This window comes from Erythrolamprus reginae, chromosome 4, assembly GCF_031021105.1.
Source record: "Erythrolamprus reginae isolate rEryReg1 chromosome 4, rEryReg1.hap1, whole genome shotgun sequence".
In the NCBI taxonomy this organism is placed as follows: Eukaryota; Metazoa; Chordata; class Lepidosauria; order Squamata; family Dipsadidae; genus Erythrolamprus; species Erythrolamprus reginae.
The window spans coordinates 97,300,841-97,326,387 of record NC_091953.1 but is presented as its reverse complement, the minus strand read 5'-3'; the positions used below and the strand labels follow the sequence as shown (position 1 = coordinate 97,326,387).

The following is a 25,547-nucleotide window of genomic DNA, read 5'->3' as shown; positions in this document are numbered from 1 at the left end:
CAAAGAGTAAGGGATACATATGAACTGTTTATTTTAAAAGTCTACAAAAGCTGTTTTACTACTATAATTAGTAAAGAACAGCTATAACCAGATGTGATAAATTTGAAAAGTATGATTTCAGTATTGGCAGTTCTATTATTTTTTAAAATTAGGCTAAATGGGTTAATTTCATGTTTATTGCCTTTGTACATTACTGATCTTCAAAAAGCTTCATCTCACTGATGAATAATATTCTTATGGGATAGAATGAAGGCTCTTTTGATGATGTATATTATGCTAGCTAATCCATGTCATTATATATTGGCATTGTATGGTGGCATCATAGCATCTGTGAAAATTAGCCCAGCTCATGCCCTGATTTTCTTTTAGATAGAATACTACTCCTGATATTAATCATATTTCAAATAATCCCTGATTGTAACCGACTTTCTACATAGGAAATTTTCTAAACACTCTAAGCTATACATCTGTATTTCTTTTACAAATATTTTGCAAGTGATTGGATGTGTAAGGATGCATTGACTTAAGGATGTTAGCTTAGTGGGAAAGGGAAATGCAATGGGAAATAGACCTAAGCATGAGTTCTATCTTAGAAAAATTAGATGATTCTATCTATTTTAAAGAGATAACAATAAGTTTAGATGCAAAAGAGAAGATCTTTGAAACCAGTTTAAAAATACTAGAATAGACAAATATACACTAGCTAGGTTTCTGAAAATGAATAAGCTTATGTAATATTAAAGGAGTCCCCTGGAGCTTTATAGCTCAATAAAAATGCATGGGTGTGAACTAAGAGAACCTTAATTATCATTTCCTGAAGAAAGAAGCAGAAGGAAACAAGTTATGGAACACTGCCTAAGCGACAATGAAAAGATTGGTTTAGAAGACCTACTCAAGTTAATTATGTGACTTGTTATATTTGAGGATACAGATAGTTCTTGACTTATGACCACAATTGAGCCTGGAATTTAGATGGTCATTGCAGTTGTTAATATATAGTAATGCAATAGTTTTCACTGCTGCTCTTCATTTCTGTTACTGATGGCGGGAGGTAAGACTTCAATCTTCTCAGCAGGAAAACATTGTATGGTAGTTGTTTATTGACATAGGTTTAGATGACATCAATATGCTGTTGTTACTCAGCTTTCAGTCTCAACAGGTGATGCCATCAAAGTGTTTTTGAGGTGCTTGTAGACTTTTACATTTGGATGGGAAAGAACAGTTTGAAACTTAGTCTCAGCAAAAGAGCCTGACTGGTCTGCCTGTCCCTCACTGAACTGGACTGTAATTTAGAAGTTTTGAACCTGCAATTCCTATTCAAAGAGCAGGTGACAGCTTTGGCCTTTTAACAGTTCTATCTGGATGCCAGTTATGACTCCTGGCATGGTTACTGGCTGGCTTCCAGGTGCTATTCAAAAAACTGTCACCTTTAAAGTTTTCAGGATTTGGATATCTGCAGAATCTCCTTGTTGAGTCCTGGGACTAAAGAGGCTTGAGACAGGTTTAAGACAACAGCTATTTATTCTACTCTCAGTGGACCAGAGAGTAGACTGGGTAGTCACAATATCTAACACTCTCCCCTTTTAGTTGGAACCATCCACTTAACATATGTAGTTTCGTAGGTAGGCGGGATGTTTGGAAACTAGTGGATCTGCGCGGTTCAGTCGGGGAATTGGCTTTGGCCAGAGAGGTTGGGTCTGCTGTCATCTCTGGCTCTTTCCGTGGAAGCTCCTGGAAGCTTTCGGGTTTGACTCAGCTGTAGGGAAACCATCATTTTTGGAGCTTTGGTTATCTGCATTAGTGTGTTGGCGGCTGTGCAGTTTTTTTATGTGCCCTAATTCTACCACATAGGACCGGGGACTTGTAACTTCAATTATCTCCCCAGGTAGCCATAGGGACTCCTTATCAAACTTCCTTGCGAACACTTGGTCAATTATTTTGAATGGCCTAGTTTGTTTCTGCTCAGCTGGTTCTTTTTGGTTGGCGTATTTGGGGTATAATCTATCTAGTGCAGAGTGGAGTCACCATCCCATGAGCAGCTTGGCTGGGCTTCTACCTGTGACTGTGCTTGGCGTTATATGTTATACTAATAGGAACTTATACTTGCTTGCCAGTCACCTGGGGCTATATGCCCAAGTGCCTCTTTGGCTTATACTTGCTTGCCAGTCACCTGGGCCTATGTGCCCAAGTGCCTCCTTGGCTAATCTGCCCATTTAGCCTGAGCATTCCTGGTCAGATGTAAAGGAGCGGTCAGTGCAGGGCAAATACCCTGTTCCCTTGATCTTTGTAACTGTAAATTGAGGCCCATTGTCTGATACAATCATGTCTGGTAACCCACGAATGGCAAAGAGTTTCTGAAGCATTCGGACGACTGCTGTGGTTGACCCCATTAAGATGATCTCCAGCCATTTGGAATACGTGTCAACCATTAGCATGAATGTTTGTCTGTGGAATGGGAACACAAAATCGATGTGTACTCTTGACCAGGGTGCCTTAGGCATTCCTGAACTGGGGCTTTGAGGGGGGGGGGGTGCAGCCCTAGATTCCTGGCACGGCATGCAGACAACCACCCATTACTCTATTTGTTTGTTCATGTTTGCCACCATACATAACTCTAGGCCAGCGCCTTCATCCTGACCACCCCTGAGTGATGTTAGTATCTCCTCTTGTAGTGACGGAGGAACATTATGAGATCTCTCCACAATAGGCAACCCCCTTGGGCTGAGATCTCATCCTGTTTAACAAAATAAAAGTTTAAACTCTGGTTTGTCAGGCCCTTGTGGCCATCCCCTCCAACCTAGTTCAAAATAGTCTGGAACACAGAGTTCCTAGCTGACCGTGAAATTTATAATACCTTTATTAGTTTTGAAGGGTTTTAGTGAATTAATACATTGTAATGCTTCAATTTTTAAAAATTCTCATATTTATATTATCCCGTTATTCTACTTTGGGGGCTTTACTATTTGTAAGCAAAAATAATCAGATCCACATCTGAAGAGTTCAATTAGCTATTTTATTGCTCAAGCACACAATACAGGGATCTTCTCAAACTAGAGCGTTGCACCCAGATCAGACTCTATTAAGGTTCAATGGAATTCAAAGCGAGGGGGTCAGACGAGTTTTCCATTTGACTTCTCCCCCTGTCTCGGACTCTCTCTGACATATTTTATAAAAGAAGCAAGTCTGTCCTATTGCAGATGCTATAACTGATGGCTCGCTGGAAGGACTCACTGGAGAAGAACCTAATGTTGGGAACGATTAAGGGCAAAAGAAGAATGGGAGGACAGAGAGTCCTCCCATTGGAGTCACTGGAGTCACTGAAGCAGTCGGCGTGAGATTAAATGGACTCCAGAGGATGGTAGAAGACAGGAAGGCCTAGAGGAACATTATCCATGGGGTCGCGTTGGGTCGGATGCAACTTCGCACCCAACAGCAACAAATAATTTATGAGGCACTCTACAATCACACATCTGAATTATACATTTTTCTTCCCTGCTCTTTCTATATTCATTTCATAGATTTGATTGATTGATTGATGGATTGGATTGGATTGGATTTGTATGCCGCCCCTCTTCGAGGACTCGGAGCGGCTTCCAACAAGCAATACAGTTTACAAATCCAATATTTAAAAACAAAACACATTAAGAACACAACTCAACAGACCATGCATAAAATGGGACAGCCGGGGGAAATCAATTTCCCCATGCCTGGTGACATAGGTGGGTTTTTAAGAGTTTGCGGAAGGCAAGGAGGGTGGGGGCAGTCCTAATCTCCGGGGGGGAGCTGATTCCAGAGGGCCGGGGCCGCCACAGAGAAAGCTCTTCCCCTGGGTCCCGCCAAACAACATTGTTTTGTCGACAGAACCCGGAGAAGTCCGACTCTGTGGGACCTAATTGGTCACTGGGATTCATGTGGCAGAAGGAGGTCTCGAAAGTATTCTGGTCCAATGCCATGTAGGGTTACACCTTGTGTCTTGGCTTCATTATCAATTAAAAAAGGTAAAGATTTCTCCTGTCTGGTGATGTTCAACTCTAATTACTGTAATCTGTTTCCTAGCCAAGGGAGATAATGTTGTCCAAAGATGGTTCTGTGGTGATATGGCCAGCATGTCTATATACTGAGACACATGGAAAGCTGTTAACTTCCCATCAAAATTATGTCTATTTATTAACTTGCATTTGCATGCTTTCGAACTGCTAGGCTGGCAAGAGTTGAATCAGTAGCAAATGCTAATCAATATAACTGCTAGCTTCTTCTATAACAAAATATGTGCTACAAATGTAATCAGTATCATAAGAAATGCTCCCATGTGCTAGATATTTGTCCATTACTATGCATGTTTTACACTCTGCCAAGATTTCCTTAGCAATGTAGTTAATTTGAAAACCCTGTTTTTTATTTATTTCTGTATTTCTTCTGCCTACCAGTATTCTGTCATCTGTCATATATTGATGAACAACCGACTCGTTTTTTTTAAAAATCCTCCCCTATTTTCATAACTTGAAATTGTACCACGATAATCCTCATATTGTGGCTACTGTTTTAGTAAGAAGTAGAAAAATAATGCAATTGTGCTAATACTTCTAAATACATGTTCTATGCAGTTGGTGAAGTTACTATTATTATTTATATTTATACATCATATTTCTAAGCCACCCATATTTCTCATGAGGGTCTCTGTGTGTTTAGGCTGTAATGATCCTGACCTTGATGTATCTTTATTCTTCCTTTCATATTCTATTTACATTATTCCATTCTAAGAGACTGCCATTCATATTAATTTTCTGCTTGTATTTGTCAGTTGACAAGTTAAAAACAAACTGCACTTATCTTATTGGCAATTCTGAAATTAGAATCCACAATTCTTGGAGGAAAGGAGGTTAAGCAGACTAAGACTGTGCCCTGAATACAGTAATCACATTATCTCAGCTTGTCTGTGCAAGGCCATTTTTCAGACAATTGTTTTATTACACAGTCCATTGCTTTTATTTAAGCACCTGCTGTAACTCCTAAATTGATGCTGAGATGCAACTTAGTCATCTCACAAATGACTAGCCAAATACCTTCAATAATTTGACAAAATATTTAGAGGCAGAATACCGGTTTCTATTTATTAGATACATACATAGTCATCACATGATTTCCCTTCAGGGTAAAGAACATTATGCACAGCATAGAAAATGAGCAATAAATTCTCAGCCAAATAAATTATATGCATGACAACAGAAAACTAAAAGAACTATAGTTAAAAACAATTTACAGCAACATCATTTACTACTTTCTGAGGTTTTCTGGTCTTGTGGAAAGATCCTTGTTTCCACTATGTTCATAAACTATATCGTACATTGCTTTTGTTGTTTAAACTTCTCATTGCACTTTTTCTGAGGTTCCCATCAATTCCATCCACCCATCCATCCATGAATAACTTTTTTGATTTGCCACCATTCATTCGTCCATCATAGATTTGGTTTTTTAGGCTCAATCCTCATTCGTTTATTTTGCATTCAATCCAAATAAATTCAGCATTCATTTATTACTGATCCCTTCTTTTCTTGCAATATTTAAGTATCACATTTCCATCCCATTCCCTTTTTATCTCCTGATATACCCAACTCTCACTTCCATATAACAAAAGAACTGAAGTACTCTTATACACTGCTATTTTTGCATTTTTTAAAGCAAAGATTATTTCCTTTCCAGATCATATATTCTCACTAGCTTTCTATCAGTATTTGCACGCCTTTAAATGTCTCAGTTTCTTGTCTTTAATAAACATTCTGTAAAAAATACACTCAATGTCATTTTCATATTAGATTAGGATCAGAGAGACCCATGTTCAAGTCTAACATGAGCCTGCAACCTGGATAACTGAGCCAGTAACTCCCTCTCTGTCTTGAGTTCCAGCAGACATGGTAGATAAATCCACAGTAACTGAATTTAAACATGTCTGGGATAAACATATATCCATCCTAAGATAAAATACAGAATATAGTATAAGGGCAGACTAGATGGACCATGAGGTCTTTTTCTGCCGTCAGACTTCTATGTTTCTATGAGTTCCTAGAGGAATAAACACTATTTAAAAATAGACCATTTTCTCTAGTATTTTCCCATTTATGTATAATTTGCAGTTTTCTGTCTATTAGCCCTATGAAATACAATTACCTTGATTTTCAGGCATTAATTTTTGTAACCATACTCCTTACAGTATCCTTGTATCTAATATTTATTGTTCAGATTCTAAGCATCATCTATGTAGACATTTGGTAGTTTTTGTGGCATCCAAAAAAATAAAAGATTGCATTTTGGTGGGAAATAAAACTATGAAAGAAGGATTCAGTTTGATATACAGGTAGTCCTCATGACCATATTTGAACCCAACATTTCTGATGTTAAGTGAAAAATTTCTTAAGTGAGTTTTATCTCATTTGATGACCATTCTTGTCACAGTTGATGAGGGAATACGGCTTCCCCGTTGATTTTGCTTGTCAAAAGTTTGAAAAAGGGGGTCATATGACCTCAGGGCACAGGGCACAGCAACAGTCATAAATATCTGAATTTTGATCACATTGTCATGGTGATGCTACAAAGGTTGTAACTGAAAAGTGAGCATAAGTCACTTTTTCCAGTGCTGTTGTAACTCTGTACAGTCTCTAACTGAATGCTAATGCTGTAAGTCAAGGACTATCTGGCATATAACATACTGTTTTGTTATTATCTATGAACTGAGTCAGCTATCTTATATATTGAGCCGCCCCGAGTCTTCGCAAAGGGGCGGCATACAAATCTAATAAATTGAATTGAATTGAATTGAATTCACTAATAATAGAAGAAATTTGTGAAAAACAATGGCTTAAATGACTAGCTGCTGCAAAGGACACTTTATTTGTTTATTATATTTATACCCAGCCTATCTATCACTTGATAATCAGGACAGCTTACAACAGTTCAAAGAATTCAAAATATAAACCAGCACAAGAAGATACCAAAAATACATGAAAGTAATAAAAAAATCAGTTAATTTAACAATTGAAGAATCAAACCAATTCAATTAACAGATGAATTGTTAATTAAAAGGTTGGCTGAAAACTTGTACTTTCATTAAACTTATAAATATTGGCAGAATGTGAGCCAAAATATATTCAGATGTCACCCAGCTCCAAAGCTCTCCCACTGGTCTGTTGTATGTGTTAAAGAGTGTAGGAAACCAAACCTGTCAAAGAGTAATATTTTAGTCTCACCTTCAGGTTGGGCTGAGCTGCTGCAAAATTATGTCTCCCGTATTCAGTCCTTCCAATTATTTCAGAAGGGTGTAATGATCATTGGTATCAAACACCACTGAGAGATCCAGGAGATCTAATGCAGTGCTCCTCCCATCTACTTTCCAATATAAAGCATCATGAAGACAACTAATCTAGTCTCACTACCCTATTCTGGGGGGAAAAACTAATTGAAATGGATCCAGAAAAATCTATGTTTTCTATAATTTCTTGTCATGTTATCTTTTTTCCCTCAAGATATATCTATGCAGTTTTATTATTCCTTTTTTCTTCCTTTACGTTTCTAATGCTTGTTCTGCAGGGCTCTCTGATAGCCTCCCGAAAATTCAAGGATACCAATTTCAGACACACACACGTTTGAAAATTCAAAACAATGTTCTTTATCACAAAATTTAAAATAAACAAAGCACTCTTTTTGTATTGCAAAGAGCACTCTTCCCAAAACAACCAGGTAGTCTGTACAATTTCCCTTAAGCAGTCATTAAGTACTTAGCTAGCAGCTGTGAAGAAACTTCACACCCCTTCTTCTTCCAACGAAGTGAGACACACACACGTACATTGCTCTGCTTTGGTTTCAAAGGCGTGAAAAAGCAACAAAGTCCAGCAACACAAGATTCCTGATGCACTCCGATCAGATACTCTTCCACAACGGCCAAACCCACATGCTGCTATTTATAGCAGCAGCCCTAATTACTGGAGCCCCACCCAAACACAGGTGGCCTCCCTTATTTCCTGTAATATGTTCTTACTTGGTCTCTTCTACGCATAATTCTGCGCTTGCGTGGGTCCAAAACGTCATCATCTGAATCAAAGGAAGATAAGGGAGATTGACTGCCTGGGCTGTGTGCCAGGCCCTCCTCTGCCGAGTCACTCCCACCTTCTTCTTCGTCTGAGGAAACTAAACTCTGAACTGATTCTGTCGGCAATAACACAGGCCTATGACATGTTGAACTTTCCCCTGCATCCACCTCCACATTCCCTGGGGCAGGAGCTGGGCCAGAGTCAAGCACAACAATGCTGCTACAATTCCTTTAGTCCATCTCCATCCAAACTGTTCCATCTCTATTTTTACAGTTTACAGGAAAAAGTATATATACTTGTATGCTTACATGTATGAGAGAGGCTGGTATGTGTGAGAAAATGCTTGGTATGTATAAGAAGAAGCTACCAGTTAATTTTCTATGCATGGCAGTGTCTTTTATAAAAAATTAATTTTGATCCTTTTTTGTCTTGGTTTTGCAATTTTAGAGTGGTAGTATATACATTCTGCTATATGCACACAATGGAGATCAGAGAAGGAGAGATGTCTAAGATTGGTTTCAACAGCTAGGAACTCTATGTTAATACAATAGGAAAACTGGGCATTGTCATACTTTGATATGTGTGCAGACACAGTAATGGGCAGCCAAAATTTTTACTGCCACACTGAGGGTGTGGCTTATTTTATGGGTGTGGCTTGATAGTCATGTGACTAGGTAGGTGTGGCTTGCCAGCCATGTGATCAGGTGAGAGTGGCTTGAACGATCATCATTGTTCAAGTGAACTGTTAAGTCCTCGACTTACAACCTCACCAGTGTCGCTTGCTGGGATGACAATTTGCTTCATGTTTCCCATGCTCTTCTTCCTGGGTCGCTTCCCGCCTCAGACTGGGAAGCTAGGTGAATAGGTGCTGATCTGCTCTTGAGAAAAGAGCGGGGAGGAAAAGGGCCCCCTGCAACTCCTGCTGGTGCTGGTCTCCCAGCCGCTTTCCGAGGAGGAGGAAGAGGATGGGAGGGGGAGGGATTTAAAAATATCGAAAGTTGAAGGAGAGTTACAAGGTTATTATTGTCGCATGATGCCTTTTCATCTCAACTGCAAGTAAAGTGAGAGCTTTGCAAGGGGAAAAAGATCGCAGGCCAGACCGCGTTGACGCGACTCGGCTCAGCTCTCCTTTTTTCCCCTGCTGCTGTTGCTGCGTACTCCTTGCTTTTTTCTTCTTTCCTCCTTCCTGGCATCAGGAGGTGGCCGTGTGAGGCTGGAGGGGAGCCAGGCAGGAGAGAGGGAAGCTCACCAAGGCCAGGAAGGAGGAAAGAGGAAAAAGCGAGGAGCACAGATGCAGCAGCAGCAGCAGGGAAAAAAGGAGAGCCTAGCCAAGACCGGTAATCCCAGAAGTGACTGCCACCGGTCACCTGGAGCTAGGCATGCAGCTTTATTTCCGCTGGTGGAACTGTGTTCCGTCCTGCCTGCTGCCCATCCCTGTGCATACATACATACATACATGTGTGCATGTATTTGTACACCCACATTTCTGTATCCTTTTTTGTAGGGATTAAATTTAAAATCATGTTCCTTTAGAATACATATATCACTTTTTCTCAATCATGGCTACTCTAAGATGTGTAGACTTCATGCTGGCTGGGGAATTCTAGAAGTTGAAGTCCATACATCTTAGGGTTAAAGATTAAAAAATTAAAAACACTGATATAGACAATTAATTAGCAGTAAGCAAACTTTGGTTGGTATGGGGTTATGAAGCATGCTTTTGGGGAAGTTATAATGGAATGCATGGATGATTTTGGGGGATGAGAGGGGAAAGAGGAAGGAAGCAAATAGATAATAGAAGCAAGAGCCCCTAGTGCAGGGCTGTCAAACTCCCAGCCTGTGGGCCGGATGCATCACGCGCTGCCCATGCCCATGCTCAGTTTAGCAAAGAGGGAAAAAGTCATGTGATGCCACCATGATGGTGTGAGTTTGACACCCCTACCCTAGTGGCTGAACGGTGAGAGAAAGAATCTTAGTAAGGACCTGGCTTATTGGATCAAGTAGTTAAAAGTGGCACTATGAAAGTTGTACTTTGAGACTTGCAAGATTAGCAAGTAATGTAGCTTTACCTGCTGAACATTTCGCTAATTGTGCTTCCTATTTGGTTTATCTGAGAGGGCTGACAGAAGATGAGATGATAATAATAATAATAATAATAATAATAATAATAATAATAATAAATAATAATAATTGGATTATTAATTGGATTTGTATGCCGCCCCTCTCCGCAGACTCGGGGCCGCTAACAACAGCAGTAAAACAGTACAACAAAATCCAATACTAAAAAAGCAGTTAAAAACCCATTATATAAAGACTTAAAGATAATGCAAAACAGGTGAAATAATTTTTTCATACATATTGATATAGCTGGGATTTTTGTTATTAAAAAAACGAATGGGAAATGATAATGAATTGTAACTATTTTAAAAAGTATTATTGACTATTGTATGGATATATGAAACTCAGAAAGCAACACTCATGACATGAGATGTAGAAAGACTAAAAATAAATAAAACGTATCGGGGGAAATAAATATGTTGACACGAAAACTGCCACAAAATCCTTTGTTTTAGAATATAGAATTTCAAGTTTAAAATATATTAATACTTTATAATATATTTTTGAAATTTCTCTCATTTTTTTCTAAGGAAATGACCCACACTTGGCCTCCACCACTTTCTGCTATCCACACACCTGGCAAAGTAGAACAAAACAAGTTTCTGTTCACAAACAAGGTAAATTGTTTTAGCCCAATCATCATTTTCTTCTATTTTGACAAGAAGCGCTTTCCTGTAATTTTTGGATAGGCAGTTTTGTCAAAAGTATTTATAAAAACACTTTTCCTTGTTTAATGGCTGTATTTGCATTTGAATGTGAATATAAACAAATGGTTTGTGAAAGCAAGGAAATAAAATATATACAGACGTTTTTATGGACTTTGCCATGATATGTGTGGTAGCATTGATGAGAATTCTTCTATGATCCATTTTTTCTCTAGTAAAACTCTACAGAGTTTGTAGATAAGAAACAAATAGCACAAAGAACAGGTAGTGTTTTTTTTAACGACCTGTTCTTTGTGCTATTCTTTGTGCTATTTCAGTAAAAGAGAATATATGTTGCTCATGAAATATCTGCAAGCAGCCAAGATCAGATACCAGAAGGACTCCAAATGTCTTACATTCTTACATTCTGTGAATAGGAACTTGGTTGCCCACAATTTTATTATCTTAGATTCCAAGACCTGCTGGGCAGCGGTGGGTTGTAAAATATTTTGCCACCGGTTCGCAGGTGTGCTCATCTGCTCATGTGCAATGCTTCTGTGCATGCGCAGAAGCAGGTAGGTGGAGCCATCCACCGCCAGCAGTATCGGTTTTTAAAACTGGTCCAAACTGGGAGCAACCCATTGCTGCTGTTAGGTCAATGAGACATTTTTATAGCCTCATGGAGGCTCAGGTACATTATAGCATATTTTCCTTACAAAATAGCTTGTATAGTTTGAGCAATATGCATGTTGAAGAAGTGAATGATGAAGACTTAATTGAAGGAGATAGATATACAGTATTTATTTCCACAAAGTTATGTTCACAGCAGTACAGTTGTAGTATACACGGACTATTCACTTATGGATCCATTTATTCAATATCATCCAGCCTTCTCTATGACAAGTTTATATCATGAGTACAAAAGCACAATATAAACTGTAGCCTGTTGACTGTGTAATTCCTGTCTCAGTTGACATCATGAATTCTCCGCAGTTACTAAAATTAATCTATTCTGTGTTCCAGGCATATTTTCTCACATTATTATTATTATTATTATTATTATTATTATTATTATTATTATTATTATTATTAATTAGATTTGTATGCCGCCCCTCTCTGTAGACTCGGGGCGGCTCACAGCATACAATAAGACAATTCATAACAAATCTAATAAATTTAAAAAACATTTAAAAACCCCATTATTAAACCAGTCATACACACAGTCACACTATACATAAATTATATAGGCCCGGGGTAGGGAGGGGGAATGCCTCAATTCCCCCATGCCTGACGGCAGAGGTGAGTTTTAAGGAGTTTATGGAAGGCAAGGAGGGTGGGGGCAGTTCTAATCTCCGGGGGGAGCTGGTTCCAGAGTGTCGGGACCACCAGAGAGAAGGCTCTTCCCCTGGGACCCGCCAGACGACATTGTTTAGTCGACGGGACCCGGAGAAGGCCAACTCTGTGGGACCTAATTGGTCGCTGGGATTTGTGTAGCATTATGTTCCAGTCTCGCTCTTAAACGTTTGACCAGGAAAATATGGTCTTTGTAAGCCTTCCATTAGAGGTGATGGGCTGCAATGAGAAAATCAGCAACTGTTGATCATACCCTGCAAAGATCCTTTATTAGTAATTACCAGTTTTTCAGCTTTTCTCTCTTTGAAACAAGAATCTTTCTCTTTCATCATTTAGGGTATAGATGGCCTCCGTTTCTGTATTTAATTCTCTAGTTAACAGGTTTTCCTGTTTCTCTTTGATAAATAAGGTATATTTACAAATATTATTTTTGCTAGTCTCAGCCCTTTCAAGCAGATGCTTATCTATAAGATTTATAATCAATTTAGCCATACACATATACTGCTTTCATCCTTTGACAGCTCCTCTTTATAAGAAATTTCAACATATTAATCTCTGTTCATTTGTCATGTCTAGAAGTAATTACATCTAGATAATTAGCTTTTTAAATTTGTGTTTAAATCTATCTTGATCTATCCTTAAAGCATGCCGAAGCACTGCTAACCTGTATTTTATGTCTGCTTAAAATGTACATTATATTAGTAGGCAATTAGAATACGGTAGCCTTTCCTATCTGTAGGCAAGTTAATTTGCTGTACAGTAAAAAGGGACATAAAAATTAAATGGCTACAAGTAGAATTTATTGTTATCATATTGTATGTGTTTAAAATAAAAGTCCAGCTAGCAAATTGTTTCCTGGATATGCCATTTGTACTGCTGTTTTCATCTCCTAGTTTAGTCTTCATCTTCATTCATTATTCTGCTGAATTACTTTAAAAATGTATGTAAATAGCACAGGACTCTAAACATATAGACTGTGTGTAAACAATATTATGGAAGAAGAACAAGTTCTATCAGACAAAATTGAAATTTGTTTGAATGTGAATTTAAAAATAAGCTTTTGGAATCATCTGGAAAAAGATGATAAACTGGATGTGCAAATGAAACCTACTTAATAACTACATACTAATAATTAATGACATAATAATTAAAAGGGACAACCAAATAACGAACTAGAAAAGTAACTTGAATAATTTTCCTACATTGGATTTATAAAAGAGACATGGTCAACTTTTGTGAGAAGAGACAAATAACAAAAGAAAAGAAATCAAGTTCTAGGATATTATTTGAAGGGATTGTGGGTAGGCTGTAATTCCAATTATCATCAAACATTGTACTCTTCTATAATCACATGATCACACTCTGGATGCTTGGCAACCTATTCACACTTACAATTGCCAAGTGTCTTACAATCATGTGATCTCCATTTGATCATAGGTGAAAGATGAGATATGGGAAGAAGATATCATTTGTTGTATTTTAGAGGTTGACAAGTTGCTATAATTATTTATATTTATGAAGGTGGGGGAGAGTTATTTTTTAATAGATATTTTTTCTCTACTATTCTCTACTGTTTTCTATTCTTTATTTTTTTCGTGCATCTTTTCTTTTGGTTTTTATTCTTTCAGTTTAGTCTTCGGAGAGGGGCGGCATACAAATCTAATAAATAAATAAATTAGCTTTTATCTAATTGTAATGTTTAATTAAAAATTCCTAAAATTGTTAATTTTACTGTGAAAAACATTTGCCTTCTATAACTCCTCTTAATTTTAATTCTTTTTATATTTATCTTTTTATTGTTTGTAAGCTACCCAGAGTTGTCTTATCACTAAGATTGATGGTCTATAAATTCACACAGAGAGAGAGACAGAGACAGACAGAGACTCTTCTAATTACCAGCTACAGTATTTGTTACTTTATACTTTACTGTGTAGGATAATAAATATTTTGCTTGTTACTTTGCTTTCTGTTTTCAGAAGTCTTTAAAAACAAATCTCAGGAAATCTTTCTCTCTCTCTCTCTCCTCTGCCTCTCAATTAATTAATTTGTTTCCTTCCCATCTCACTTAAGGTGAGCCTTGCAAATTTATGGCACGTGTGGCAGGTAGCACGCAGAGCCATATCTGCCAGCATGTGAGCTGTTGCCCTAGTTCAGCATTTTTGACCTCTGGAAGACCTCCAGGGGGATGGAGTAGGCCATTTTCACTCTCTCCGGGCTCCAAGAAAGCCTATGGTACCTGGGGAGGGTGAAAACCAGGTCTACCGGGCCCACTGGAAGTTGGGGAGCAGGGGGTGTCATGCAATGGGGATGGGGTAATGGGGGGGTGTCTCACGCACACACACATGAGGGTGGTGGGAATTAGGGTCATTGAATTATGGATGTGGGCACGCACGCTGTTGTGAGAGGGATGTTTGCCCGCTTTCACCTGGTGCACCAGTTGCGGCCCTATCTGGATCAGGAGTTTCTTCTCACAGTCATTCATGCCCTTATCACCTCGAGGTTCGACTATTGCAATGTTCTCTACATGGGGCTACCTTTGAGGAAGGTTCAGAGACTACAGGTAGTCCAAAAAGGAACTGCGTGAGCTGTCACGGGCCTCCTGAGATATGTCCATGTTTTTCCAGCACACCGCGAGCTGCATTGACTGCCAATTGGTTTCTATGCAATTCAAAGTGTTGGTCATGACCTATAAAGCCTACATGGCATCGGACCAGATTACTTGTGGGACCATCTTCTGCCTCATGTATCCCAGCAGCCGGTCGGGTCCCACAGAGTTGGCCATTTCCAGGTCCCACCAGCCAGGCAATGCCGTCTGGCGGGGCCTAGGGGAAGAGCCTTCTCTGTGGTCGCCCCAACCCTATTAATCAGCTTCCTCTGGAGATTCATACTGCCCCCACCCTCCTGGCCTTCCATAAGGCCTTGAAAATGCACTTCTGCTGGCCTATGATTGAAGCTATTATGTATGTTAGGATGTATGTTGATGATTGGTTTTTTAATGAACTGGGTTTTTAAAATAGGTATTATTTAGATTTTTAAATCAATTTTAGGATTGATGCTTTCTCTTTTTAGAATTTTAAATGTTAGATTTCTGTACATTTGTATTTGTTCCGTTATAAGCCGCACTGAGTCTCAGGATAGGGGTGGCATAGAAATTGAATGAATGAATGTAATACATCATAGTAAATTCTGTTGGATGAGAAAGTTTCAAAGCCATATACAGTGAACCCTCGAGTTTCGCGTCCTCAAGGATCGCGAAAGGGCTATTTCGCGAGTTTTCAACCCGGAAGTAAACTCCACCATCTGCGCATGCATGCCCTTCCACGCATGCGTAGATGGTGGAGTTTCCCCGCCGGGCAGAGGCTTCCCTGGGTCTTCCCCCTCTTGCCCCCGTAAGACCCCAGCGGCGGCGCGAGCAACGGCATGGGCGGGCGGGCGGCACGCGCGGGGACACCCCAGTTCGGCTCCCCAGCTGGGAAGCGGCCCCAGCAACAGCGTGGGCGGGCGGGCGGTGCCCGCGCGCTTGGGGACATCGCAGCTCCACTCCCCAGCTGGGGAGCCGAGCTAGGGAGTCCCCACCGCGCGCGCGCGTTGCTGGGGAAAGCGCGCGCGCTTGGGGACATCGCAGCTCCGCTCCCCAGCTGGGGAGCCGAGCTAGGGAGTCCCCACCGCGCGCTGCGTTGCTGGGGAAAGCGCGTGCGCTTGGGGACTCCCTAGCTCCGCTTCCCAGCTGGGGAGCGGAGCTGCGATGTCCCCAAGCGCGCGCGCTTTCCCCAGCAACGCGCGCGGTGGGGACTCCCTAGCTCGGCTCCCCAGCTGGGAAGCGGCCCCAGCAACAGCGTGGGCGGGCGGGCGGTGCCCGCACGCTTGGGGACATCGCAGCTCCGCTCCCCAGCTGGGGAGCCGAGCTAGGGAGTCCCCACCGCGCGCGCGTTGCTGGGGAAAGCGCGCGCGCTTGGGGACTCCCTAGCTCCGCTTCCCAGCTGGGGAGCGGAGCTGCGATGTCCCCAAGCGCGCGCGCTTTCCCCAGCAACGCACGCGCGGTGGGGACTCCCTAGCTCGGCTCCCCAGCTGGGAAGCGGCCCCAGCAACAGCGTGAGCAACGGGGTGGGCGGGCGCGAGCAACGGGGTGGGCGGGCGAAGGGCGGGCGGCAGTGGAAGCAAAAACACCATCTGCGCACGCGCAGATGGTGTTTTTACTTCCGCACCGCTACTTCGCTAAAAATCGATCATCGCGTGGGGTCCTGGAACGGAACCCTCGCGATGATCGAGGGTTCACTGTATACATATTTCAATCTCTTTTCTTTAAGAGGGAGATCTAGATATTTAAACATCTAGTATGGTTAAGACTGATACAGATAAAAGAGAAACCATGAAATGAGTACAATAGGGCACTAACTACTAAAATATAAGGGGAATTCAGTACAGAATTACACAGAAGACATTTGTTGTTCAAAAATGTTGGAGTTTTACTAGATGCCAGTTAGTAAAAAGCATTTAAACAGATGGGGCTACTTGTAACCCATGTTGAAATGACCAGAAGTGAAAAAGCTAGTAATGTTTTAGTGATTGCCAACTATATAACATTCACTTGCAAGAAAACCCCCAAACTATTGTGCATTTTAGGAAAACTGACAATTTTTTAAAATAAAAGTAGTTCAAATGTCTCTTTGCATGTAGACTGAATAGATGGCCTCAGTAAATCACCATATCTCAGCCTTAGTTTCCTATCTGTGAAATGTAAACTACAGTAAACAATGACTAACTGTGATAAATTCAAAACAGAATTCTTATTGCTTTTTTCAGATCCACTGACTATAACTAAACAATTTAAATGTATCTTACTTGGAAGGAAGAGGAAGTTGATTTTAATTTATCACCTTCATTCTGTGCATCAGGCAACCAAAAATGACAAGTTTACTTGAAATTGCTCATAATTTTGGTTATATGCCATTTAGAAAGTTGTTAATCCTATTCACTGTTAAAACTGCACATATTTATGTTAATTAGCTTTATTGTTGCAGTTCGCTTTGTTTGAGTTATTTCAGTGGAACAAAAAATGGCTTTTAAAAATGATATTTCATAGTGTTTATATTTAGCTAAAATGCCATTTTCACATATTGAAGGCAGACACTGAAGATCAGGAAACCATAAATAATATACAATAATGCATTCTCAGAATGAACAAGTCATTTGCAAATACAAAAAATTACAGGTTTCTTTGTACATCTTTAAAAGTTCCATTATTGCATTGAATTATTCAAAACAAATTTGAGCTGACATACTTGGAAGACTTAGTGTAATGGCTGCCAAGATGATGAAGATGTTTCATAAAAACATCAAAACAGTATGCAGTATGGCATAATTTCTCATCATTGTTGTTAGATTATCATCAGGATTTGCATGCTCTGCCTGGTCTGGATAGAACAGATTCTATCTGTTGGGATTCAGGCACTGGCTGTGCTGTACTTGAGCTGTTGTTGTTGTGTTGACATGCAACTGGCAATGGCTCAAAATCCATGCTGCTGGACCCCAAATTCTGCTAGGGTAGTTCTGCCAGCCTTTGTTCTCTGCCACCATTGTCCTCCCTTGCCTCATGCATAGGTGCTGCACTAGCATGTGATCACCATGTAGGAATATAGAGGAGCATTAATGCTGACACTGCTATTTATCCATGACAATTGGTTCCAAGAGGGTGCTAAAAACATGGGTGTGGTGTGAGGTGACAAGTGAGAGACTGCAATTATGGTGATACAATATTATGCATATTTATGCTTTCGTATAAATTTGATAACAATTGCATTTTAATTTTGCATCTGTATGCATGTGGTTTGTCATTTAATGCATTTTAAATAATGTGGCTTCTATGCGGATCGATAATGACCCACTTGTTTTAAATGTTCTCCTAGGAGGGTAAAGGAAATGAATAAGGAAGGAATAAATTCAATGTTTTCTATTGCGGAGATTGCATTGTACATCAGACTATTGATCATTTACAAAGGTATACATTTGTAAAGACTAGCATAAGACTTCCCAAACCTTCTTGGTTTATGCTGCCCCAAACATTTCCCAAAATATGTGAACTCACTAACAGCTTAATTCATTAAGTTACAAAACAGCCTGCAGAGTTTATGTTGGTTGCTCAGTGCTCAGCTAAAACTACTGTGATCATGATCCAAGCTAAATGCTATTGTCCAGTCAGCAGTCACTTGCCTATACAATTGTGACTAATTTAGCATGCCCATACTTCTACCATATAATAAGAGAACTGGGTTCTTTCCACAGATGGTGCTCTGTTAGAACAATTTCCTGTGGCATCTAATCCACTATGGTTGTAATTATACTCTTAAATATTTTCGGAAAATACAATATACTGTACTCTGCATATTATCATTTTGAGAAACAATAAAACGATGGCTGGTGTACTTGATTGTTTTGGAAGTGATTCTTGGAGTTTTCTTCCTAGATGAGGACCATTCCCATATGTCAGTTGTCTTCAGCAATGAATCAGAGGAGGAAAACTCTGATGTGTTTCTAACATGGATGACATTCTGCCTAAGAATATTGAAAGATATTTATTTATTTATTTATTTATTTATTTATTTATTTATTTATTTATTTAGTTAGTTAGTTAGTTAGTTAGTTACTTAGTTAGTAAGTTAGTTAGTTAGTCCAATACACAGTACACATTGAAGAGAATAGACGTGTAGTAATATATATAAAGAAAAGGATAGAAGAAAAGATATAAAAATAGAGGAGAAGATATATGAAAGGAAGAAAAGGTAAATGAGATAAGGAGAGACAATTGGACAGGGGACAGAAGGCACACTAGTGCACTTATGCACTTATGCACGCCCCTTACTGACCTCTTAGGAACCTGGAGAGGTAAATCAATATGCACACAATCTCTTTGTTGCTAGGGTTAAAAAAGTGTGGTCCAAATATTGTGTACAGTAAAATTACTGTTTCTATCATGTGTGTCAAGCTTTAATATTGTTCAGGTAAATTATTGTCACTGTACCATTCCATCTGCTTAATTATCGATTCCTTTTTTTCGTTTTTTAGGATTCCCAGCATGTCTCTACAGGACAAAGCAATCAAAGTAAGAATAACTTTCACTTCATAATTGCATTTGATGGAAATCATGATAGGTTGAATATACCCTAAGATAAATTCACAAGGGAAAAATTGTGTTTGATATATTTTGATATTTTACTTCTTTTTTTAACTGGAAACCCTTTGTCTCCAATTTCTACTAACTTTTAAATTGTGATTCTAGTCTCCAAAAATTAAATGTAGGTATATGTACGAAGGTTATCCAGAAAGTAAGGTTACAAGATTTTTTTAAAATACAAAGAATGAATATATTTTAACAAAAGTTACACGGATTGTAGCATAGGTAGTACATTGTTTTTCCACATAATCACCATTCAGTTCAATACATTTTGTCATCCATGGAACAAGTTTTTTGTTGCCTGTGTCATAGAAGTCTCCCGCCGCTTTTTCAGCCAGTTCGTCACTTCAATTTTCACCTTGTCCGCGTCAGAAAAGTGTCTTCCACCAAGGTGTTCCTTCAATGTAGTGAACAGATGATAGTCACTGGGTGCGAGATCTTGACATTATGTCCTCTACATAAACTGAAATGATTTCACGATGAATCACAGCAGCGTTCATGCCTTAACATTCAGGTAGCGTATTAGAGTGCGCACTCGCACTTGGCGGGAAACGGAATGAGGATGCTCATCTCTAACCTTCACCACAACACCAGTTAATGATCTACTGACCACTGGTACTGCTCGTTCGCTTCCATTGGCTTCCCACTACACAATAGTAATGCGAACTTCCCCCCGTGGACATTCTCCGCGAGAGCTGTGTGCCTTGTGACCTTACCTTCTGGTTAACCCTCATACCTTCAGCTTGAGACAAATACTCTGGCTTTTAGGAGATGTTCATAGATTATTTTCTGAAACAATGACAATACTTTCTTCGTATTCACTATATCTTCTACTCTCCTGCAATGACATCTCCAAAATTTCTGTTATGCTTCACTCTAGGGGGGCGTAGGAAATGGCCTTGAAGGACAAGACGGGGAACAGGTACTAAGACAATGGTCAGATAAGAGAGGTTTGAACTAGGCCAAGAAAATAACCGGCGAGACACTTTTCAGAAAAGCCCCTTTCTGATTTATATGAATAGGAGGCGAAACACACTCAGACTTGCCAAATTCTATTACTATAGCAATTACATTACAAATAATTTTGACCCTATGGTGTAAGTTTCTTAGTCTAATCTACCTTGCTCTGCTTTCATTCACCATTATGGTAATAAAAGATATTAATAACATTATATTTCTTTAATTTAATGAATGTAGCTTCCTAACACAGAGAACTAGATCCTATGATAAATTAATTGGAGCAAGTTTACTGATGCTTTCTTCTCTGCCTTGGAAGTACTTAATGCTTTCCCCATACGCAATTTTGTGGATTTCCTGGAGAATAGGAATATGGAAGGGTTATTCTATTTGAATTATCCTAAGATCCAATTTGTATATTCCTCCATACTCCAAGCCATGACTTTTTTTTCATATTGTTTAGGATGACTTTGACTTTTATAGAAGTTTTATGGAGGCGCAAGAGAGGAAGTAACAGATACGTTTTGCTCTGCGGGGTTAAGTTACATTGGAATCTTACTCATTGTGTTGACATGAATGCACCAGGTTTATAAATTCTGTCTTTCTTATTTTCTCATAGGCATATTCATATAAACAGCAGTAATTTAGGTCTATATAGATGTTGTAAAACTATATGGGCTCTCTGTTGCAAATAATTCTTTTGTGATACCGGTTGGGTTATCTGCTAAGCAAGCTAAGCAAACATAAATATGTTAAGAACCATTTATTTTACTGTGTGTTAGAATATTTCTGAAGAATAATCATGGAAAGAGAAACACTTGAGAAAACGTAGTGTGGGGCAGAGCAGTTTACCTATTTTTTATTTTGGGGTAATTTCTTTTATTTATGCAGTATTTTAAGTATCAGGTGTGTGTTCAGTTCTACACACATAAATAAATGTGAAAAATTCAGTATGCCATGAGCATTGGGTACTTGTACCAATATATATATATTGGCTAGAAACTAAGCAAAACCTCCAAATTGAATTACTTTGGGATGTGAGCTTTCTTTGATGAAACTTAAACAAGTAATATAAAGAAAGAGAAAAACGTCCTTTAGTTTGGGGAAGAAATAAGTAGCACAACATGGTCTACATTTAAACATAATTCTAATTTTAACTTTGCAAAGTGAGCAACCTTTTGATTTTTAGAGTTTCATGTTCTAACTGATACTGTTCATGAAAAACATTGCAAACATTTTTTCGGTTTTTATTTGACCACACTTGTTACAATATCTGAACCTTAAATTACAATTATGGTTTTAACAATTAATTATACAAAGAAGCTAGAATTTACATTGTTATTTTACAATCTATAGTTAACTTTTTGGTTCAGATCATGTAATATGTTTAGTTTAAAGGAATGAGATTCTTATTACTGTTCAGCCATCCCAATGTAACAGATCCCAGAAAAATGATGCTGGTTTCCAAAACATTATAGTACTAATATTTAAAACATTTGCTAACTACAGGAGTCTCCAAACTTCATCACTTTAAGTCTTGTGGACTTCAACTACCAGAATTCCCTAGCCAGAATTCCTTGGAGAATTCTGGGAGTTAAAGTCCACAAGTCTTAAAGTGTCTGAGTTTCGAGACCCCTGCTTTATTAGAAAGATGCTAACTTTCTCCCTAGGCATTAATAGGCAATTAACAAGAAGATCGAATAGCTTTTTTCCAATAAAGCTTAGAGATAAATGGAATGCCAAAATAAATGTATTTAGTTGCCAAAATGTCAGTCATTTAGCCTTCTCACTCTCCCTTCTACCTAATCCATCTTTCCATTTCAATAATGGATTGTATTGTAAATTGTAATTGTAAAGACAATTACAATCTAACTTTCTTAATTGTGAGCACCTCCTATGAACTTGGCACCAGAGGAAGAAAGGGAGTGTGCTAACAACTGTACATCTCAGTAATGTTTAATGAAATGTGGTTTAAAACATGGGTAGACAACCTTTTAAAGCTAGGTACTGATTTGAAATTTTGTAGGCTTGTGTTGGATGCACTTACATAATTGCTTTCTATTCTCAAAGTGGCTTTTCCCAGTGGACAGAGCAATCACAAAACATCAATTTACCTAAGAGCAAAGTAGCCCTCCAGGATGATGCCTGTCATTCCATTGGGACCTTTGTAGTGCCCAAAGGCATTGTTTATTCTAGATACTGTATATGGATATGAGAATAAGATTTGCTTCCTTTTAGTTCTTTTAAAAAAATATTTTTTAAGGAGACGGATCAGACAGTCTGCAAAAGGGAGGAATCTAGAGACACTTTGTATGCATATTCTCCATGTATTTCCCAGAATAAACATTGAGTTTTTTTCTGAAATCCTAACGCTGGCTCCAGGTAAATATTTCAGGAGCCAGGAATTTTATAGTGAAGTGCATTTAATAACAAATGAAAAATGTAAGAGTCGGGGTGTCCAGCAAACCTGGAAAACAGGGGGGAAAATCAGGGAATTATCAGGGAAATCGACAGTTTGGGAAATATCAGGGAATTGCCAGGGAATTCGTGAAAAAAAAATGGAATAAATCAAGGGGAAAAAACCAAACTATTAAAATGTTTAAAAGTCAAGGAAAAATCATGTAAAAAAACCACCAGATTCCACTACCTGGCAGAGTCAAACAAACATGAACATAACTGTGGCAACAACTTGCTTCCCCAGCTACCGATATTTCTCCACGGCTTAGCCATTTGGTATGACATCATCTACGACCATACCTTAACTAGATCACAAGTTACAGGGAAATGTCAGGGAATTTCAAAATGCTTTCTCCCTGAACACCCTGAAGAGTGGAATCTCATATAAGAATTATTTCTCCAGTAGGTTAAGTCCAACTGCCTGTCTCCTGAAATTATACCATTCACTCTGTTCTCTACCCTCTGCATTTACGAATGCTCTAGCTCTAGCTCTGGAAATAATTGTTCCTCTTTAGGGGAAGAATAGACAAGCAGGAATTTGTTCCACATTAACAGATGGTTCATTTTATAGAAAACCACTTAAGACTTTGGTTTACTGTTTCATTTTTCTGCTTATTTGTTGAATTTCAAATAGATAGTAAGAAGCAATTACACATTTACAGAGAAATGTACTGTACATGTGAGAGACCCTGTATTTCTTTTTAAATCCCAGCTTATATTAAAATGTTTCAAATAATCATTTTCTTGGCATTTCAAAACTTGTAGTCACATCAGATTTTAACTTTCTCAGCGAGATACCTCAGCTGAGAAAGCCTAAATATTTTGTAAAAAAATATTTTTAATTATGTACTGTAGCTGCCTATATTGTATAAATTATGTCTAGGTTGTCATTATAAACATAATAGAAATACAGGATTAAAATTTTAATACACCATTCTTATATCCTGATAGTAAAATTTTATCTAAATCTATTAGACAAAATTAGATCCCATTTATTTTAATGAGGCTGCTGGATAAATTACAAATCATTTGAGAAATATTGGACCTTTTCTGGACTTTAAGACATAAATAGAAAGCCACACATTTAGTGACCTAAAGAATGTCCCACTGTCATATCAGGCCATGTTCCTATGTTTACTCCATGTTTTTGCAAAAAATATTTTGAGATGTCATATTTTACATTTGCCTGGAAACTTCATGTCTAATGCTTCAAATATTTTAAGATTGACATTAGCGTAAAATAATAGTTTGTTGTTAAGATGCTGCAGTATTCTATTGTATTATATAATTTCCCTCCTCCCCAAAACAATACTTTTGAGGGCAGAATTGTCCCTTGACAGATTTCTTTTTGAGTAACTTGAGTTTCATGTAATTCACAACCTAGGACCATTTATAAGGAAGTCATACTGATCCATTCACTATAGTACTGAAGGGATAGAGAGATAACTATCTAGTAAAACAAAACTGTTTTCTAAACAACTGGTTCTTTGGAGAATACACTGCTTCCATATATTATATTTAAAAAGAATATGCCGTAAAGCAGGTTATTGAAGGTACAAGGTAAGTAGATAAATGTATTTTATAATCTTAGTGCCACAGAGTTACATAACTCATGATTTTGGCTTATTTAAAATTCATGTTTATTGCTGACTTAAATATATGGAGTTTTTTTAAAAAAAGGCTGCAATTCATTTTTAACTGTGATAAATAGATAAATTAGTGAAGATTGGACTTAATCCCTGGTTAGTTCAATGGATTTGCAGCTGGCTGAAGCGTAGACATCAGAGAGTTATTGTTAATGGCGAGTATTCTGAGCAGAGACAGGTTACAAGCGGTTTGCCACAAGGGTCTGTTCTAGGTCCTATTCTTTTTAATATGTTTGTGAGTGACATAGGGGAAGGTTTGGTAGTGAAGGTTTGCCTATTTGCCGATGACTCTAAAGTGTGCAATAGGGTTGATATTCCTGGTGGTGTCTGTAATATGGTAAATGATTTAGCTTTACTAGATAAATGGTTAAAGCAATGGAAACTGCAGTTTAATGTTTCCAAATTTAAAATAATGCACTTGGGGAAAAGGAATCCTCAATCTGAGTATTGTATTGGCAATTCTGTGTTAACAAAAAATTCAGAAGAAAAGGATTTAGGGGTAGTGATTTCTGACAGTCTCAAAATGGGTGAACAGTGCAGTCAGGCGGTAGGGAAAGCAAGTAGGATGCTTGGCTGCATAGCTAGAGGTATAACAAGCAGGAAGAGGGAGATTACGATCCTGCTATATAGAGTGCTGGTGAGACCACATTTGGAATACTGGGTTCAGTTCTGGAGATCTCACCTACAAAAAGATATTGATAAAATTGAACGGGTCCAAAGACGGGCTACAAGAATGGTGGAAGGTCTTAAGCATAAAACGTATCAGGAAAGACTTAATGAACTCAATCTGTATAGTCTGGAAGACAGAAGGAAAAGGGGGGACATGATCGAAACATTTAAATATGTTAAAGGGTTAAATAAGGTCCAGGAGGGAAGTATTTTTAATAGGAAAGTGAACACAAGAACAAGGGGACACAATCTGAAGTTAGTTGGAGGAAAGATCAAAAGCAACACGAGAAAATATTATTTTACTGAAAGAGTAGTAGATGCTTGGAACAAACTTCCAGCAGACGTGGTTGATAAATCCACAGTAATTGAATTTAAACATGCCTGGGATAAACATACATCCATCCTAAGACAAAATACAGAAAATAGTATACAGTAATGGCAGACTAGATGG

General features: G+C 38.5%; 1 protein-coding gene across 1 annotated transcript in view; it reads left to right on the top strand.

Annotated features, from left to right (window-relative positions):
• AFF3 (ALF transcription elongation factor 3) overlaps positions 1–25,547 on the top strand; it is a 205,366-nt gene that overhangs the window by 70,895 nt on the left and 108,924 nt on the right. The window contains exons 5-6 of the mRNA XM_070751578.1: positions 10,730–10,816; positions 19,259–19,295. Of these exons, the coding sequence (XP_070607679.1) occupies positions 10,730–10,816; positions 19,259–19,295 (124 nt within the window). The remainder of the gene's footprint in view (positions 1–10,729; positions 10,817–19,258; positions 19,296–25,547) is intronic.